Source organism: Oncorhynchus kisutch, linkage group LG1, assembly GCF_002021735.2.
Source record: "Oncorhynchus kisutch isolate 150728-3 linkage group LG1, Okis_V2, whole genome shotgun sequence".
In the NCBI taxonomy this organism is placed as follows: Eukaryota; Metazoa; Chordata; class Actinopteri; order Salmoniformes; family Salmonidae; genus Oncorhynchus; species Oncorhynchus kisutch.
This window is the reverse complement of record NC_034174.2, coordinates 10,531,079-10,551,923: the sequence shown is the minus strand read 5'-3', so window position 1 is coordinate 10,551,923 and position 20,845 is coordinate 10,531,079. Positions and strand designations below refer to the sequence as shown.

General features: G+C 44.1%; 1 protein-coding gene across 1 annotated transcript; it reads right to left on the bottom strand.

Annotated features, from left to right (window-relative positions):
- Positions 1-15,922: 15,922 nt before the first annotated feature.
- Positions 15,923-20,178, bottom strand: LOC109899718 (activity-dependent neuroprotector homeobox protein 2-like). The gene is made up of 2 exons (XM_031825918.1): positions 16,880-20,178; positions 15,923-16,771 (listed from the first exon to the last, which is right to left on the bottom strand). Exons 1-2 carry the CDS (start codon positions 17,606-17,608, stop codon positions 15,986-15,988), a joined length of 1,515 nt encoding a protein of 504 aa, XP_031681778.1. The 5' UTR covers positions 17,609-20,178; the 3' UTR covers positions 15,923-15,985.
- Positions 20,179-20,845: the final 667 nt, after the last annotated feature.

Below are 20,845 nucleotides of genomic sequence, written 5' to 3'. Positions count from 1 at the left end.
CAATATTCCATAATGACAAAGCAAAAACAAGTTTTTAGAATTTTTTTTGCAAATGTATAAAAAAATCAACTTAAATATCACAATTTACATAAGTATTCAGACCCTTTACTCAGTCATTTGTGAAGCACCTTTGGCAGCGAATACAGCCTTGAGTCGTCTTGGGTAAGACACTACAAGCTTGGCACACCTGTATTTGCTGCTGTTCCAGTTTCAACTGACCTGAGCCCTAGGACCATGCCCCAGGACTACCTGACATGATGACTCCTTGCTGTCCCCAGTCTACCTGGCCATGCTGCTGCTCCAGTTTCAACTTCCACCTGACTGTGCTGCTGCTCTAGTTTCAACTGTTCTGCCTTATTATTATTCGACCATGCTGGTCATTTATGAACATTGAACATCTTGACCATGTTCTGTTATAATCTCCACCCGGCACAGCCAGAAGAGGACTGGCCACCCCACATAGCCTGGTTCCTCTCTAGGTTTCTTCCTAGGTATTGGCCTTTCTAGGGAGTTTTTCCTAGCCACCGTGCTTCTCCACCTGCATTGCTTGCTGTTTGGGGTTTTAGGCTGGGTTTCTGTACAGCACTTTGAGATATCAGCTGATGTACGAAGGGCTATATAAATAAATTTGATTTGATATTTGGGGAGTTTCTCCCATTCTTCTCTGCTGATCCTCTCAAGCTCTGTCAGGTTGGATGGAAAGTGTTGCTGCCAAGCTATTTTCAGATCTCTCCAGAGTAGAGGTCGACCGATTAATCGGAATGGCCGATTAATTAGGGCTGATTTCAAGTTTTCATAACAATCGGTAATCGGCATTTTTGGACACCGATTGTTGCCGATTTAAAATATATATAGATATAGATATATATATATATCTATATATATAGATAGATATATATAGATATTTTTTTAAACTTTTATTTTACTAGGCAAGTCAGTTAAGAACACATTCTTATTTTCAATGACGGCCTACCGGGGAACAGTGGGTTAACTACCTTGTTCAGGGGCAGAACGACAGATTTTTACCTTGTCAGCTCGGTGATTCGATCTTGCAACCTTCCGGTTACTCGTCCAACGCTCTAACCACCTGCCTTACATTGCACTCCACGAGGAGCCTGCATAGCAGGCTGACTACCTGTTACACGAGTGCAGCAAGGAGCCATGGTAAGGTGCTAGCTAGCATTAAACTCATCTTATTAAAAACAATCCATCTTAACATAATCACTAGTTAACTACACATGGTTGATGATATTACTAGTTTATCTAGTGTGTCCTGCATTGCATATAATCGATGCGGTGCCTGTTCATTTATCATCGAATCACAGCCTACTTCAACAAACGGGTGACGATTTAACAAGCGCATTTGTGAAAAAAGCACTGTCGTTGCACCAATGTGTACCTAACAATAAACATAAATGCCTTTCTTTAAAATCAATACACAAATATATATTTTTAAACCTGCATGTTTAGTTAATATTGCCTGCTAACATGACTTTCTTTTAACTAGGGACATTGTCACTTTTCTTGCGTTCTGTGCAAGCAGAGTCAGGGTATATGCAGCAGTTTGGGCCGCCTGGCTCGTTGCAAACTGTGTGAAGACCATTTCTTCCTAACAAAGACCGTAATTAATTTGCCAGAATTGTACATAATTATGACATAACATTGAAGGTTGTACAATGTAACAGCAATATTTAGACTTAGGGATGTCACCCGTTAGATAAAATACTGAACGGTTCCATATTTCACTGAAAGAATAAACGTTTTGTTTTCTAAATGATAGTTTCCGGATTTGACCATATTAATGACCTACGGCTTGTATTTCTGTGTGTTTATTATAATTAAGTCTATGATTTGATAGAGCAGTCTGATTTGATAGAGCATGCTTCGAGGGTGGCTGTTGTCAATGTGTTCCTGGTTCTAGCCCAGGGAGGAGCGAGGAGAGGGACGGAAGCTATACTGTTACACTGGCAATACTAAAGTGCCTGTAAGAACATCCAATAGTCAAAGGTATATGAAATACAAATGGTATAGAGGGAAATAGTCCTATAATTCCTATAATAACTACAACCTAAAACTTCTTACCTGGGAATATTGAAGACTCATGTTAAAAGGAACCACCAGCTTTCATATGTTCTCATGTTCTGAGCAAGGAACTTAAACGTTAGCTTTCTTACATGGCACATATGGCACTTTTACTTTCTTCTCCAACACTTTCTTTTTGCATTATTTAAACCAAATTGAACATGTTTCATTATTTATTTGAGGCTAAATTGATTTTATTGATGTATTATATTAAGTTAAAATAAGGGTTCATTCAGTATTGTTGTAATTGTCATTATTACAAATAAATAAATACAAATCGGCCTATTAATCGGTATCGGCTTTTTTTTGGTCCTCCAATAATCTGTATCGGCGTTAAAAAATCATAATCGGTCGACCTCTACTCCAGAGATGTTCAAGTCCGGGCTCTGGCTGGGCCATTCAAGGACATTCAGAGACTTTTCCCGAAGCCACGCCTGCGTTGTCTTGGCTGTGTGCTTAGGGTCATTGTCCTGTTGGAAGGTGAATCTTCACCCCAGTCTGAGGTCCTGAGTGCTCTGGAGCAGGTTTTCATCAATGATCTCTCTGTACTTTGTTCTGTTCATCTTTGCCTCGATCCTGACTAGTCTCCCAGTCCCTCCTGCCGAAATACATCCCCACAGCATGATCCTGCCACCACCATGCTTCACCATAGGGAGGTGCCAGGTTTCCTCCAGACTTGACATTCAGGCCAAATAATTAAATCTTGGTTTCATCAGACCAGTCAATCTTGTTTCTCATGTCTTTAGGTGCCTTTTGACTCGAAGCAGGTTGCCACGTGCCTTTTACTGAAGAGTGGCTTCCGTCTGGCCACTCTACCATAAAGGCCTGATTGGTGGAATGCTACCAAGATGACTGTCCTTCTGGAATGTTCTCCCTTCTCCACAGAGGAACTCTGGAGCTCTATCAGAGTGACCATCGGGTTCTTGGTCACCTCCCTGACCAAGGCCCTTCTCCCCCGATTACTCAGTTTGGCAGGGTCTTGGGGGTTCCAATTTCTTCCATTTTAAGAATGATGGAGGCCACTGCGTTCTTAGGGACATTCCTGAGCCCGGACTTGAACCCGATCAAACATCTCTGGAGAGACCTGAAAATAGCTGTGCAGCGACACACCCCATCCCATCCAGAGCTTGAGAAGAATGGGAGGAACTCCCCAAATACAGGTGTGCCAAGCTTGTAGCGTCATACCCAAGAAGACTCAATGCTGCCAAAGGTGCTTCAACAAAATACTGATAAAGGGTCTGAATACTTATGTGATATTTAATTTTTTGTATTTTTTAAAATAAATTTGCAAATGGGGTTGTGTGTGTATTTTGATTAGGAGAAGAGCAAAAATAACATGTTTTACATGAAGGCTGTAACATAACAAAATGTGGAAAATTCTAGGGGTCTGAATTCTTTCTGAATGCACCTTACGTTTGACTGATACCTGCTTCTGTTTGTTTTCTGCTGACTCATCGGCTGTGGCTGACCCATCGTAGTCCGTTTTCTGCTGACTCATCGGCTGTGGCTGACGCATCGTAGTCCGTTTTCTGCTGACTCATCGGCTGTGGCTGACGCATCGTAGTCCGTTTTCTGCTGACTCATCGGCTGTGGCTGACGCATCTTAGTCCGTTTTCTGCTGACTCATCGGCTGTGGCTGACGCATCGTAGTCCGTTTTCTGCTGACTCAGCAGCTGTGGCTGACGCATCGTAGTCCGTTTTCTGCTGACTCATCGGCTGTGGCTGACGCATCGTAGTCCGTTTTCTGCTGACTCATCGGCTGTGGCTGACGCATCGTAGTCCGTTTTCTGCTGACTCAGCAGCTGTGGCTGACGCATCGTAGTCCGTTTTCTGCTGACTCATCGGCTGTGGCTGACGCATCGTAGTCCGTTTTCTGCTGACTCATCGGCTGTGGCTGACGCATCGTAGTCCGTTTTCAAAATGTTCATTGAGTCTCAACGAATACAAAAACGTTCTCACTATTTGATATGTGGAACCAGTGTTGATATTCCTTGACCAGGGCACACTTTAAAAAGAGTCAATCTCAATGTGACGTTCCCCAGTTTTTAATTAAAGGATCAATTTTTAAAAATCGCTCTTTTACTCTGACCCGACCAGGAACAGACTCCAAAGGAAACCTCGGCCAAGGTACCAGAGGAGCCCAAGGTACCAGAGCCCGAAGAGGACAAACCTAGCAAGGCCCAGCAGCTGAAGAAGGTGTTTAAGGAGTACGGAGCAGTGGGAGTCTCCTTCCACGTATGCATCTCCCTCATGTCTCTGGGAATGTTCTACCTGGCTGTGTCTAGGTAATGTATGAAGCAAGACTTCAACATTAGTTGTTAAAACATTGCATTTGTCTCCCCAGTCGTCACGGCTCTGTTGATCCCAAACTGGTTCAGGCCTTACATAAGTTCTATAGCACTTTCATTTCACACTGGATATAGAGAGAAGGCCTACTAATGGTGTAATGACTATAGAGAGAAGGCCTAGTGATGGTGTAATGACTATAGAGAGAAGGCCTAGTGATGGTGTAATGACTATAGAGAGAAGGCCTACTGATGGTGTAATGACTATAGAGAGAAGGCCTACTGACGGTGTAATGACTATAGAGAGAAGGCCTACTGATGGTGTAATGACTATAGAGAGAAGGCCTACTGATGGTGTAATGACTATATAGAGAAGGCCTACTGATGGTGTAATGACTATAGAGAGAAGGCCTTCTACTGATGGTGTAATGACTATAGAGAGAAGGCCTTCTACTGATGGTGTAATGACTATAGAGAGAAGGCCTACTGATGGTGTAATGACTATATAGAGAAGGCCTACTGATGGTGTAATGACTATAGAGAGAAGGCCTTCTACTGATGGTGTAATGACTATAGAGAGAAGGCCTACTGATGGTGTAATGACTATAGAGAGAAGGCCTACTGACGGTGTAATGACTATAGAGAGAAGGCCTACTGATGGTGTAATGACTATAGAGAAAAGGCCTACTGATGGTGTAATGACTATATAGAGAGAAGACCTTCTACTGATGGTGTAACTATATAGAGAGAAGACCTTCTACTGATGGTGTAATGACTATAGAGAGAAGGCCTACTGATGGTGTAATGACTATAGAGAGAAGGCCTACTGATGGTGTAATGACTATAGAGAGAAGACCTTCTACTGATGGTGTAATGACTATAGAGAGAAGGCCTCTACTGACGGTGTAATGACTATAGAGAGAAGGCCTATACTGACGGTGTAATGACTATAGAGAGAAGGCCTACTGATGGTGTAATGAACACAGAGAGAAGGCCTACTGATGTTGTAATGACTATAGAGAGAAGGCCTACTGATGGTGTAATGACCATAGAGAGAAGGCCTCTACTGACAGTGTAATGACTATAGAGAGAAGGCCTACTACTGATGGTGTAATGACTATATAGAGAAGGCCTACTACTGATGGTGTAATGACTATATAGAGAAGGCCTACTACTGATGGTGTAATGACTATAGAGAGAAGGCCTACTGATGGTGTAATGACTATATAGAGAAGGCCTTCTGCTGATGGTGTAATGACTATAGAGAGAAGGCCTTCTACTGATGGTGTAATGACTATATAGAGAAGGCCTACTACTGATGGTGTAATGACTATAGAGAGAAGGCCTATTGACGGTGTAATGACTATAGAGAGAAGGCCTACTGACGGTGTAATGACTATAGAGAGAAGGCCTACTGATGGTGTAATGACTATAGAGAGAAGGCCTACTGATGGTGTAATGACTATATAGAGAAGGCCTACTGATGGTGTAATGACTATAGAGAGAAGGCCTTCTACTGATGGTGTAATGACTATAGAGAGAAGGCCTACTGATGGTGTAATGACTATAGAGAGAAGGCCTACTGACAGTGTAATGACTATAGAGAGAAGGCCTACTGATGGTGTAATGACTATATAGAGAGAAGACCTTCTACTGATGGTGTAACTATATAGAGAGAAGACCTTCTACTGATGGTGTAATGACTATAGAGAGAAGGCCTACTGATGGTGTAATGACTATAGAGAGAAGGCCTTCTACTGACGGTGTAATGACTATAGAGTGAAGGCCTACTGACGGTGTAATGACTATATAGAGAGAAGACCTTCTACTGATGGTGTAACTATATAGAGAGAAGACCTTCTACTGATGGTGTAATGACTATAGAGAGAAGGCCTCTACTGACGGTGTAATGACTATAGAGAGAAGGCCTTCTACTGATGGTGTAATGACTATATAGAGAAGGCCTACTACTGATGGTGTAATGACTATATAGAGAAGGCCTACTACTGATGGTGTAATGACTATATAGAGAAGGCCTACTACTGATGGTGTAATGACTATAGAGAGAAGGCCTACTGATGGTGTAATGACTATATAGAGAAGGCCTTCTGCTGATGGTGTAATGACTATAGAGAGAAGGCCTTCTACTGATGGTGTAATGACTATATAGAGAAGGCCTACTACTGATGGTGTAATGACTATAGAGAGAAGGCCTACTGATGGTGTAATGACTATAGAAAGAAGGCCTTCTGATGGTGTAATGACTATAGAGAGAAGGCCTTCTACTGATGGTGTAATGACTATAGAAAGAAGGCCTTCTGATGGTGTAATGACTATAGAGAGAAGGCCTTCTACTGATGGTGTAATGACTATATAGAGAAGGCCTACTACTGATGGTGTAATGACTATAGAGAGAAGGCCTTCTACTGATGGTGTAATGACTATAGAGAGAAGGCCTTCTACTGATGGTGTAATGACTATAGAGAGAAGGCCTTCTACTGATGGTGTAATGACTATAGAGAGAAGGCCTACTGATGGTGTAATGACTATAGAGAGAAGGCCTTCTACTGATGGTGTAATGACTATAGAGAGAAGGCCTTCTACTGATGGTGTAATGACTATATAGAGAAGGCCTACTACTTATGGTGTAATGACTATAGAGAGAAGGCCTACTGATGGTGTAATGACTATAGAGAGAAGGCCTACTGATGGTGTAATGACTATAGAGAGAAGGCCTTCTACTGATGGTGTAATGACTATAGAGAGAAGGCCTTCTACTGACGGTGTAATGACTATAGAGTGAAGGCCTACTGACGGTGTAATGACTATATAGAGAGAAGACCTTCTACTGATGGTGTAACTATATAGAGAGAAGACCTTCTACTGATGGTGTAATGACTATAGAGAGAAGGCCTCTACTGACGGTGTAATGACTATAGAGAGAAGGCCTATACTGACAGTGTAATGACTATAGAGAGAAGGCCTACTGATGGTGTAATGAACACAGAGAGAAGGCCTACTGATGTTGTAATGACTATAGAGAGAAGGCCTACTGATGGTGTAATGACCATAGAGAGAAGGCCTCTACTGACAGTGTAATGACTATAGAGAGAAGGCCTTCTACTGATGGTGTAATGACTATATAGAGAAGGCCTACTACTGATGGTGTAATGACTATATAGAGAAGGCCTACTACTGATGGTGTAATGACTATATAGAGAAGGCCTACTACTGATGGTGTAATGACTATAGAGAGAAGGCCTACTGATGGTGTAATGACTATATAGAGAAGGCCTTCTGCTGATGGTGTAATGACTATAGAGAGAAGGCCTTCTACTGATGGTGTAATGACTATATAGAGAAGGCCTACTACTGATGGTGTAATGACTATAGAGAGAAGGCCTATTGACGGTGTAATGACTATAGAGAGAAGGCCTACTGACGGTGTAATGACTATAGAGAGAAGGCCTACTGATGGTGTAATGACTATAGAGAGAAGGCCTACTGATGGTGTAATGACTATATAGAGAAGGCCTACTGATGGTGTAATGACTATAGAGAGAAGGCCTTCTACTGATGGTGTAATTACTATAGAGAGAAGGCCTACTGATGGTGTAATGACTATAGAGAGAAGGCCTACTGACGGTGTAATGACTATAGAGAGAAGGCCTACTGATGGTGTAATGACTATATAGAGAGAAGACCTTCTACTGATGGTGTAACTATATAGAGAGAAGACCTTCTACTGATGGTGTAATGACTATAGAGAGAAGGCCTACTGATGGTGTAATGACTATAGAGAGAAGGCCTACTGATGGTGTAATGACTATAGAGAGAAGGCCTTCTACTGATGGTGTAATGACTATAGAGAGAAGGCCTTCTACTGACGGTGTAATGACTATAGAGTGAAGGCCTACTGACGGTGTAATGACTATATAGAGAGAAGACCTTCTACTGATGGTGTAACTATATAGAGAGAAGACCTTCTACTGATGGTGTAATGACTATAGAGAGAAGGCCTCTACTGACGGTGTAATGACTATAGAGAGAAGGCCTTCTACTGATGGTGTAATGACTATATAGAGAAGGCCTACTACTGATGGTGTAATGACTATATAGAGAAGGCCTACTACTGATGGTGTAATGACTATATAGAGAAGGCCTACTACTGATGGTGTAATGACTATAGAGAGAAGGCCTACTGATGGTGTAATGACTATATAGAGAAGGCCTTCTGCTGATGGTGTAATGACTATAGAGAGAAGGCCTTCTACTGATGGTGTAATGACTATATAGAGAAGGCCTACTACTGATGGTGTAATGACTATAGAGAGAAGGCCTACTGATGGTGTAATGACTATAGAAAGAAGGCCTTCTGATGGTGTAATGACTATAGAGCGAAGGCCTTCTACTGATGGTGTAATGACTATAGAAAGAAGGCCTTCTGATGGTGTAATGACTATAGAGAGAAGGCCTTCTACTGATGGTGTAATGACTATATAGAGAAGGCCTACTACTGATGGTGTAATGACTATAGAGAGAAGGCCTTCTACTGATGGTGTAATGACTATAGAGAGAAGGCCTTCTACTGATGGTGTAATGACTATAGAGAGAAGGCCTTCTACTGATGGTGTAATGACTATAGAGAGAAGGCCTACTGATGGTGTAATGACTATAGAGAGAAGGCCTTCTACTGATGGTGTAATTACTATAGAGAGAAGGCCTTCTACTGATGGTGTAATGACTATATAGAGAAGGCCTACTACTTATGGTGTAATGACTATAGAGAGAAGGCCTTCTACTGATGGTGTAATGACTATAGAGAGAAGGCCTACTGATGGTGTAATGACTATAGAAAGAAGGCCTTCTGATGGTGTAATGACTATAGAGAGAAGGCCTTCTACTGATGGTGTAATGACTATAGAAGAAGGCCTTCTGATGGTGTAATGACTATAGAGAGAAGGCCTTCTACTGATGGTGTAATGACTATAGAGAGAAGGCCTTCTACTGATGGTGTAATGACTATATAGAAAAGGCCTACTACTGATGGTGTAATGACTATAGAGAGAAGGCCTTCTACTGATGGTGTAATGACTATAGAGAGAAGGCCTTCTACTGATGGTGTAATGACTATAGAGAGAAGGCCTTCTACTGATGGTGTAATGACTATAGAGAGAAGGCCTTCTACTGACGGTGTAATGACTATAGAACGAAGGCCTTCTACTGACGGTGTAATGACTATAGAGCGAAGGCCTACTGATGGTGTAATGACTATAGAGAGAAGGCCTTCTACTGATGGTGTAATGACTATAGAGAGAAGGCCTACTGATGGTGTAATGACTATAGAGAGAAGGCCTACTACTGATGGTGTAATGACTATAGAGAGAAGGCCTACTGATGGTGTAATGACTATATAGAGAAGGCCTTCTGCTGATGGTGTAATGACTATAGAGAGAAGGCCTTCTACTGATGGTGTAATGACTATATAGAGAAGGCCTACTACTGATGGTGTAATGACTATAGAGAGAAGGCCTACTGATGGTGTAATGACTATAGAAAGAAGGCCTTCTGATGGTGTAATGACTATAGAGCGAAGGCCTTCTACTGATGGTGTAATGACTATAGAAAGAAGGCCTTCTGATGGTGTAATGACTATAGAGAGAAGGCCTTCTACTGATGGTGTAATGACTATATAGAGAAGGCCTACTACTGATGGTGTAATGACTATAGAGAGAAGGCCTTCTACTGATGGTGTAATGACTATAGAGAGAAGGCCTTCTACTGATGGTGTAATGACTATAGAGAGAAGGCCTTCTACTGATGGTGTAATGACTATAGAGAGAAGGCCTACTGATGGTGTAATGACTATAGAGAGAAGGCCTTCTACTGATGGTGTAATTACTATAGAGAGAAGGCCTTCTACTGATGGTGTAATGACTATATAGAGAAGGCCTACTACTTATGGTGTAATGACTATAGAGAGAAGGCCTTCTACTGATGGTGTAATGACTATAGAGAGAAGGCCTACTGATGGTGTAATGACTATAGAAAGAAGGCCTTCTGATGGTGTAATGACTATAGAGAGAAGGCCTTCTACTGATGGTGTAATGACTATAGAAGAAGGCCTTCTGATGGTGTAATGACTATAGAGAGAAGGCCTTCTACTGATGGTGTAATGACTATAGAGAGAAGGCCTTCTACTGATGGTGTAATGACTATATAGAAAAGGCCTACTACTGATGGTGTAATGACTATAGAGAGAAGGCCTTCTACTGATGGTGTAATGACTATAGAGAGAAGGCCTTCTACTGATGGTGTAATGACTATAGAGAGAAGGCCTTCTACTGATGGTGTAATGACTATAGAGAGAAGGCCTTCTACTGACGGTGTAATGACTATAGAACGAAGGCCTTCTACTGACGGTGTAATGACTATAGAGCGAAGGCCTACTGATGGTGTAATGACTATAGAGAGAAGGCCTTCTACTGATGGTGTAATGACTATAGAGAGAAGGCCTACTGATGGTGTAATGACTATAGAGAGAAGGCCTACTGACGGTGTAATGACTATAGAGAGAAGGCCTACTGATGGTGTAATGACTATATAGAGAGAAGACCTTCTACTGATGGTGTAACTATATAGAGAGAAGACCTTCTACTGATGGTGTAATGACTATAGAGAGAAGGCCTACTGATGGTGTAATGACTATAGAGAGAAGGCCTACTGATGGTGTAATGACTATAGAGAGAAGGCCTTCTACTGATGGTGTAATGACTATAGAGAGAAGGCCTTCTACTGACGGTGTAATGACTATAGAGTGAAGGCCTACTGACGGTGTAATGACTATATAGAGAGAAGACCTTCTACTGATGGTGTAACTATATAGAGAGAAGACCTTCTACTGATGGTGTAATGACTATAGAGAGAAGGCCTCTACTGACGGTGTAATGACTATAGAGAGAAGGCCTTCTACTGATGGTGTAATGACTATATAGAGAAGGCCTACTACTGATGGTGTAATGACTATATAGAGAAGGCCTACTACTGATGGTGTAATGACTATATAGAGAAGGCCTACTACTGATGGTGTAATGACTATAGAGAGAAGGCCTACTGATGGTGTAATGACTATATAGAGAAGGCCTTCTGCTGATGGTGTAATGACTATAGAGAGAAGGCCTTCTACTGATGGTGTAATGACTATATAGAGAAGGCCTACTACTGATGGTGTAATGACTATAGAGAGAAGGCCTACTGATGGTGTAATGACTATAGAAAGAAGGCCTTCTGATGGTGTAATGACTATAGAGCGAAGGCCTTCTACTGATGGTGTAATGACTATAGAAAGAAGGCCTTCTGATGGTGTAATGACTATAGAGAGAAGGCCTTCTACTGATGGTGTAATGACTATATAGAGAAGGCCTACTACTGATGGTGTAATGACTATAGAGAGAAGGCCTTCTACTGATGGTGTAATGACTATAGAGAGAAGGCCTTCTACTGATGGTGTAATGACTATAGAGAGAAGGCCTTCTACTGATGGTGTAATGACTATAGAGAGAAGGCCTACTGATGGTGTAATGACTATAGAGAGAAGGCCTTCTACTGATGGTGTAATTACTATAGAGAGAAGGCCTTCTACTGATGGTGTAATGACTATATAGAGAAGGCCTACTACTTATGGTGTAATGACTATAGAGAGAAGGCCTTCTACTGATGGTGTAATGACTATAGAGAGAAGGCCTACTGATGGTGTAATGACTATAGAAAGAAGGCCTTCTGATGGTGTAATGACTATAGAGAGAAGGCCTTCTACTGATGGTGTAATGACTATAGAAGAAGGCCTTCTGATGGTGTAATGACTATAGAGAGAAGGCCTTCTACTGATGGTGTAATGACTATAGAGAGAAGGCCTTCTACTGATGGTGTAATGACTATATAGAAAAGGCCTACTACTGATGGTGTAATGACTATAGAGAGAAGGCCTTCTACTGATGGTGTAATGACTATAGAGAGAAGGCCTTCTACTGATGGTGTAATGACTATAGAGAGAAGGCCTTCTACTGATGGTGTAATGACTATAGAGAGAAGGCCTTCTACTGACGGTGTAATGACTATAGAACGAAGGCCTTCTACTGACGGTGTAATGACTATAGAGCGAAGGCCTACTGATGGTGTAATGACTATAGAGAGAAGGCCTTCTACTGATGGTGTAATGACTATAGAGAGAAGGCCTACTGATGGTGTAATGACTATAGAGAGAAGGCCTACTGACGGTGTAATGACTATAGAGAGAAGGCCTACTGATGGTGTAATGACTATATAGAGAGAAGACCTTCTACTGATGGTGTAACTATATAGAGAGAAGACCTTCTACTGATGGTGTAATGACTATAGAGAGAAGGCCTACTGATGGTGTAATGACTATAGAGAGAAGGCCTACTGATGGTGTAATGACTATAGAGAGAAGGCCTTCTACTGATGGTGTAATGACTATAGAGAGAAGGCCTTCTACTGACGGTGTAATGACTATAGAGTGAAGGCCTACTGACGGTGTAATGACTATATAGAGAGAAGACCTTCTACTGATGGTGTAACTATATAGAGAGAAGACCTTCTACTGATGGTGTAATGACTATAGAGAGAAGGCCTCTACTGACGGTGTAATGACTATAGAGAGAAGGCCTTCTACTGATGGTGTAATGACTATATAGAGAAGGCCTACTACTGATGGTGTAATGACTATATAGAGAAGGCCTACTACTGATGGTGTAATGACTATATAGAGAAGGCCTACTACTGATGGTGTAATGACTATAGAGAGAAGGCCTACTGATGGTGTAATGACTATATAGAGAAGGCCTTCTGCTGATGGTGTAATGACTATAGAGAGAAGGCCTTCTACTGATGGTGTAATGACTATATAGAGAAGGCCTACTACTGATGGTGTAATGACTATAGAGAGAAGGCCTACTGATGGTGTAATGACTATAGAAAGAAGGCCTTCTGATGGTGTAATGACTATAGAGAGAAGGCCTTCTACTGATGGTGTAATGACTATAGAAAGAAGGCCTTCTGATGGTGTAATGACTATAGAGAGAAGGCCTTCTACTGATGGTGTAATGACTATATAGAGAAGGCCTACTACTGATGGTGTAATGACTATAGAGAGAAGGCCTTCTACTGATGGTGTAATGACTATAGAGAGAAGGCCTTCTACTGATGGTGTAATGACTATAGAGAGAAGGCCTTCTACTGATGGTGTAATGACTATAGAGAGAAGGCCTACTGATGGTGTAATGACTATAGAGAGAAGGCCTTCTACTGATGGTGTAATGACTATAGAGAGAAGGCCTTCTACTGATGGTGTAATGACTATATAGAGAAGGCCTACTACTTATGGTGTAATGACTATAGAGAGAAGGCCTTCTACTGATGGTGTAATGACTATAGAGAGAAGGCCTACTGATGGTGTAATGACTATAGAAAGAAGGCCTTCTGATGGTGTAATGACTATAGAGAGAAGGCCTTCTACTGATGGTGTAATGACTATAGAAAGAAGGCCTTCTGATGGTGTAATGACTATAGAGAGAAGGCCTTCTACTGATGGTGTAATGACTATAGAGAGAAGGCCTTCTACTGATGGTGTAATGACTATATAGAAAAGGCCTACTACTGATGGTGTAATGACTATAGAGAGAAGGCCTTCTACTGATGGTGTAATGACTATAGAGAGAAGGCCTTCTACTGATGGTGTAATGACTATAGAGAGAAGGCCTTCTACTGATGGTGTAATGACTATAGAGAGAAGGCCTTCTACTGACGGTGTAATGACTATAGAACGAAGGCCTTCTACTGACGGTGTAATGACTATAGAGCGAAGGCCTACTGATGGTGTAATGACTATAGAGAGAAGGCCTTCTGATGGTGTAATGACTATAGAGAGAAGGCCTTCTACTGATGGTGTAATGACTATAGAAAGAAGGCCTTCTGATGGTGTAATGACTATAGAGAGAAGGCCTTCTACTGATGGTGTAATGACTATATAGAGAAGGCCTACTACTGATGGTGTAATGACTATAGAGAGAAGGCCTTCTACTGATGGTGTAATGACTATAGAGAGAAGGCCTTCTACTGATGGTGTAATGACTATAGAGAGAAGGCCTTCTACTGATGGTGTAATGACTATAGAGAGAAGGCCTACTGATGGTGTAATGACTATAGAGAGAAGGCCTTCTACTGATGGTGTAATGACTATAGAGAGAAGGCCTTCTACTGATGGTGTAATGACTATATAGAGAAGGCCTACTACTTATGGTGTAATGACTATAGAGAGAAGGCCTTCTACTGATGGTGTAATGACTATAGAGAGAAGGCCTACTGATGGTGTAATGACTATAGAAAGAAGGCCTTCTGATGGTGTAATGACTATAGAGAGAAGGCCTTCTACTGATGGTGTAATGACTTTAGAAAGAAGGCCTTCTGATGGTGTAATGACTATAGAGAGAAGGCCTTCTACTGATGGTGTAATGACTATATAGAGAAGGCCTACTACTGATGGTGTAATGACTATAGAGAGAAGGCCTTCTACTGATGGTGTAATGACTATAGAAAGAAGGCCTTCTGATGGTGTAATGACTATAGAGAGAAGGCCTTCTACTGATGGTGTAATGACTTTAGAAAGAAGGCCTTCTGATGGTGTAATGACTATAGAGAGAAGGCCTTCTACTGATGGTGTAATGACTATAGAGAGAAGGCCTTCTACTGATGGTGTAATGACTATAGAGAGAAGGCCTTCTACTGATGGTGTAATGACTATAGAGAGAAGGCCTTCTACTGATGGTGTAATGACTATAGAGAGAAGGCCTTCTACTGACGGTGTAATGACTATAGAACGAAGGCCTTCTACTGACGGTGTAATGACTATAGAGCGAAGGCCTTCTACTGACGGTGTAATGACTATAGAGAGAAGGCCTTCTACTGACGGTGTAATGACTATAGAGAGAAGGCCTTCTGCTGACGGTGTAATGACTTTTGAGAGAAGGTCTTCTCCTGACGGTGTAATGTAGGAAAATCCGTTGTTAGTTAGACTGTCTGTAGCCGTGGGCCCAAGGCCCGGTTATGTGTCCTATCTCTGACTGCCTGCCGGCTCTCTGCTGGCTCTGTGCCAGCTGTGCCCAGTAGGCTGCATACCAGGAGGATCGAGCCTTGATTATCAACCAGCTCACAGATTTCTGATAGCAGTAATATGGGCCTTGGACTCAACACCCTCCCGGCCAGCATGACGCTCCAGTTCACTATCATCCTATAGTGATGTGTTAGTACATTGCAGTGCAGGGAACAGGAAGGTGTTCCAGATGCCACCATGTTAAATGAAAGTGTATAGAGGCCTTCTAATGGGCTGAATAAATGGTTTTATGGATGATTTTCATTTAATGACAGTTAACCTTTTTTTGTATAGCACTCTTCAATTAACAAAGTGCTTCACATCATAAAATAATGATGAAAATGAGATGATCCCTGTTGTACTTCTCTCCAATAACGTGTGTGTGTCCTCTCCATAGTGGGATTGACATGGCTGCCATCCTGTATAAGATCGGTTTTAGTGAATCTCTGCTTCAGTCCAGGTTGGCGGCGGGGACCAGTACATTTGTCTTGGCGTACGCCGTCCACAAGCTCTTCGCTCCTCTTCGAATCAGCATTACTCTGGTGTCGGTGCCTCTCCTCGTTCGGTACCTCAGAAAGACTGGCCTCTTCAAGACCCCCAACTCACCCACACCCTGATTGGCAGACACCACCACCTCACCCACAGCCTGATTGGCAGACACCACCCACAGCCTGATTGGCAGACACCACCACCTCACCCACAGCCTGATTGGCAGACACCACCACCTCACCCACAGCCTGATTGGCAGACCTCCCTTCCTCACCCACAGCCTGATTGGCAGACCTCCCCCACAGCCTGATTGGCAGACCTCACCCACAGCCTGATTGGCAGACACCACCACCTCACCCACAGCCTGATTGGCAGACCTCACCACCTCACTCACAGCCTGATTGGCAGACACCCCCACCTCACCCACAGCCTGATTGGCAGACACTACCACCTCACCCACAGCCTGATTGGCAGACACCACCACCTCACCCACAGCCTGATTGGCAGGCACCACCACCTCACCCACAGCCTGATTGGCAGACACCACCACCTCACCCACAGCCTGATTGGCAGGCACCACCACCTCACCCACAGCCTGATTGGCAGGCACCACCACCTCACCCACAGCCTGATTGGCAGACACCACCACCTCACCCACAGCCTGATTGGCAGACACCACCACCTCACCCACAGCCTGATTGGCAGACACCACCACCTCACCCACAGCCTGATTGGCAGGCACCACCACCTCACCCACAGCCTGATTGGCAGACCTCCCCCACAGCCTGATTGGCAGACCTCCCCCACAGCCTGATTGGCAGACCTCACCCACAGCCTGATTGGCAGACCTCACCACCTCACCCACAGCCTGATTGGCAGACACCACCACCTCACCCACAGCCTGATTGGCAGGCACCACCACCTCACCCTGATTGGCAGACACCACCACCTCACCCACAGCTTGATTGGCAGGCACCACCACCTCACCCACAGCCTGATTGGCAGGCACCACCACCTCACCCACAGCCTGATTGGCAGGCACCACCACCTCACCCACAGCCTGATTGGCAGGCACCATCACCTCACCCACAGCCTGATTGGCAGGCACCACCACCTCACCCACATCCCGATTGGCAGGCACCTCACCCACAGCCCGATTGGCAGGCACCTCACCCACAGCCCGATTGGCAGGCACCTCACCCACAGCCTGATTGGCAGGCACCTCACCCACAGCCTGATTGGCAGGCACCTCACCCACAGCCTGATTGGCAGGCACCTCACCCACAGCCTGATTGGCAGGCACCTCACCCACAGCCTGATTGGCAGGCACCTCACCCACAGCCTGATTGGCAGACCTCACCACCTCACCCACAGCCTGATTGGCAGACACCACCACCTCACCCACAGCCTGATTGGCAGGCACCACCACCTCACCCTGATTGGCAGACACCACCACCTCACCCACAGCTTGATTGGCAGGCACCACCACCTCACCCACAGCCTGATTGGCAGGCACCACCACCTCACCCACAGCCTGATTGGCAGGCACCACCACCTCACCCACAGCCTGATTGGCAGGCACCATCACCTCACCCACAGCCTGATTGGCAGGCACCACCACCTCACCCACATCCCGATTGGCAGGCACCTCACCCACAGCCCGATTGGCAGGCACCTCACCCACAGCCCGATTGGCAGGCACCTCACCCACAGCCCGATTGGCAGGCACCTCACCCACAGCCCGATTGGCAGGCACCTCACCCACAGCCTGATTGGCAGGCACCTCACCCACAGCCTGATTGGCAGGCACCTCACCCACAGCCTGATTGGCAGGCACCTCACCCACAGCCTGATTGGCAGGCACCTCACCCACAGCCTGATTGGCAGGCACCTCACCCACAGCCTGATTGGCAGGCACCTCACCCACAGCTTGATTGGCAGGCACCTCACCCACAGCCTGATTGGCAGGCACCTCACCCACAGCCTGATTGGCAGGCACCTCACCCACAGCCTGATTGGCAGGCACCTCACCCACAGCCTGATTGGCAGGCACCTCACCCACAGCCTGATTGGCAGACCTCACCCACAGCCTGATTGGCAGGCACCACCACCTCACCCACAGCCTGCTTGGCAGACACCACCACCTCACCCACAGCCTGATTGGCAGGCACCTCACCCACAGCCTGATTGGCAGACCTCACCCACAGCCTGATTGGCAGGCACCACCACCTCACCCACAGCCTGCTTGGCAGACACCACCACCTCACCCACAGCCTGATTGGCAGGCACCACCACCTCACCCACAGCCTGATTGGCAGGCACCACCACCTCACCCACAGCCTGATTGGCAGGCACCACCAACTCTAACTTCCATAACCTTAGAAATATTCCCTGTTTTTTCAGATATTGCTTTTGTAGTATTTCTAGAACCAGGAAGGATGAAGCTTTGAGGAGTCCCTCTGACTTGGAATTCTTCAACAGTGAGTTCCCCAGGAGAACAAACAGGGACTTTTTGTGATGTGTTTCTGAATTTGGAAACTCCTTGATGACCCACGAGGTCCACTTTTAACCCACCTGTAAATGTTCCTATCCATTTTTATTTTCTATATGAAAGTTCAGTAGTTAGACGATGTCTTTCAAAGCTCTGCAGTTTCCGTTGGTTTATTTTTTATAATCTTCGTTTTTGCTTTAAAAGAAGCCATGGTCCATGGTGATTTTGTTAGTTCACGAAGAAATACGCGCCATGTCTTTCTGTGAATTATTGGAATAAAGTATGAATCCACTGTTCCAGGTTTATCAGTGATTTATAGTGACAGAAAGTTTCAGTTTTAATTCTTCCGTTCTTGACCTACACTGAGTGGACAAAACATTAGGAACCCTCTTTCCATGACAGACTGACCAGCTGCATCAAAGTGTAAACTATGACCTCTTATTGATGTCACTTGTTAACTCTACTTCAATCAGTGTAGATGAAGGAGAGGATACAGGTTAAAGAAGGAATTTGTATTTATTTTTTTGTCATTTGAGACGTGTATTGTGTATGTGTGCCACTTAAAGGCTGAATGGGCAAGACAAAATATTTAAGTGTCTTTGAACAGGGTATGGTAGTAGGTGCCAGACGCACCGGTTTGTGTCAAGAACTGCAATGCTGCTGAGTTTTTCACACTCAACAGTTTCCCGTGTGTATCAAGAATGGTCCACCACCCAAAGGACATCCAGCCAACTTGACACAAATGTAGGAAGCATTGGAGTCAACATGGGCCAGCATCCCTGGCCCATGTTGACTTTCAACACCTTGTAGAGTCCATGTCCTGACAAATTGAGGCTGTTCTGGTGGGGGGCAACTCAATATCAGGGAAGGTCTCCTTAATGTTTTGTACAGTGTGTTTATGCATTCTAAAAAAAGACAACCAAGGACGATCTGTCCCAGATTATATTGATTTACAATCATACTGAACCAGTTGGCACTGAACAAAGACCTCAGGGATGATATGTAGACTAAATGCTCCCTTATTTAACAGAAGTTGAGAATGTTGTAAACGTTTTTGAAAGGATGATCTTTAGGATCAGGAATGTGCTGGTTACTGATGGAGGTTGGTCTCAGTCCGTCAGCATGTCTTTGTGCTGGGAAGGTTCTTCATGGGGGGGTGATGTAGCTGATCACCACTACTAGTGGAGTAGCCATGTTCTCCTCTCTTCCTAGTGCCTGGTGAATGGATCAGCAGAAATATTCAGGTGTTAAATCTCTCCCACGTCATTTTGCCTGGAACCAAAACGGTGCTCTTTTTTTTACTGTTGTTTTCCATCACAGGTGGTAGAAAAGGAACGTAAGTTTGATTTCCAGGTGACCTTTTAATAATTAGTCAAGCAATCATCATTTGTGTCTAATGCAAAGACTTTTATAGCCTGATTCCTGCTCTGTTAGTGCTGCGACTCCTACGGTCATTGTTGTTTGGTATGAGAATACCATAGGAGTTGGCAAGACAGTACAAACACATCAGGGTCCAGGCTAAGTTCTCTATGATAAGCTCTGTATGAAGTAAGGACATACCAAGATGTTATCATATCCATCCATACCATAGTTCTGAATATGATAATTGTGTAAAATATATATTTTTGAATTGGAGTAGTATTTAATGATTAAAAGGGACTGCTATCCTCCTTCTGTGTACGTGTTGTTATTGGAGCACAGTGCATGTTTCACCATAAAACATTAACACAGAGTATATAAAACAATAAGGACACCTGCAACGCTGCTGGGTTTTTAACTCAACAGTTTCCCGTGTGTATCAAGAATGGTCCACCACCCAAAGGACATCCAGCCAACTTGACACATGTGGGAAGTATTGGAGTCAACATGGGCCAGCATCCCTGTGGAACGCTTTCAACACCTTGTAGAGTCCACGCCCCGACAAATTGAGGCTGTTCTGACACCTTGTAGAGTCCATGCCCGGACTAATTGAGGGCAAAAGGGAGGGGTGCAACTCAATATTAGGAAGGTCTCCTTAATGTTTTGTATATTCAGTGTATATGAGAACTATAACCTTGTCACGTGTACACTGTACAGCCATGATTTTAATCAACGTTCTATTTGGCTGCCCTTAAAGGAACCCACCCACGCATGCAGAGTGTAATACCACCAACAGCCACACGGCGGCGCTCCTGTACCGCGACTGATCTTCACTGTCTCTGCAACGATATTGCTTAAAACCTCATTCCATTTACAAAGGCTGTTAAAATAGCCCACAGAACTGCATTGGGTCTAAAGTTTGTATAGCTTATGCGCATTATGACAGACAACCCGGAAACATTTTGATTTAGC

Excerpts from the sequence above, each read along its gene's own strand:
- LOC109899718 (XM_031825918.1), bottom strand. The coding sequence starts at position 17,608 with ATGGTGCCTGCCAATCAGGCTGTGGGTGAGGTGGTGGTGCCTGCCAAT. Across the intron at positions 16,772-16,879 it reads CCAATCAGGCTGTGGGTGAG|GTGGTGGTGCCTGCCAATCA; the intron begins GTGGTGAGGTCT and ends GCTGTGGGTGAG.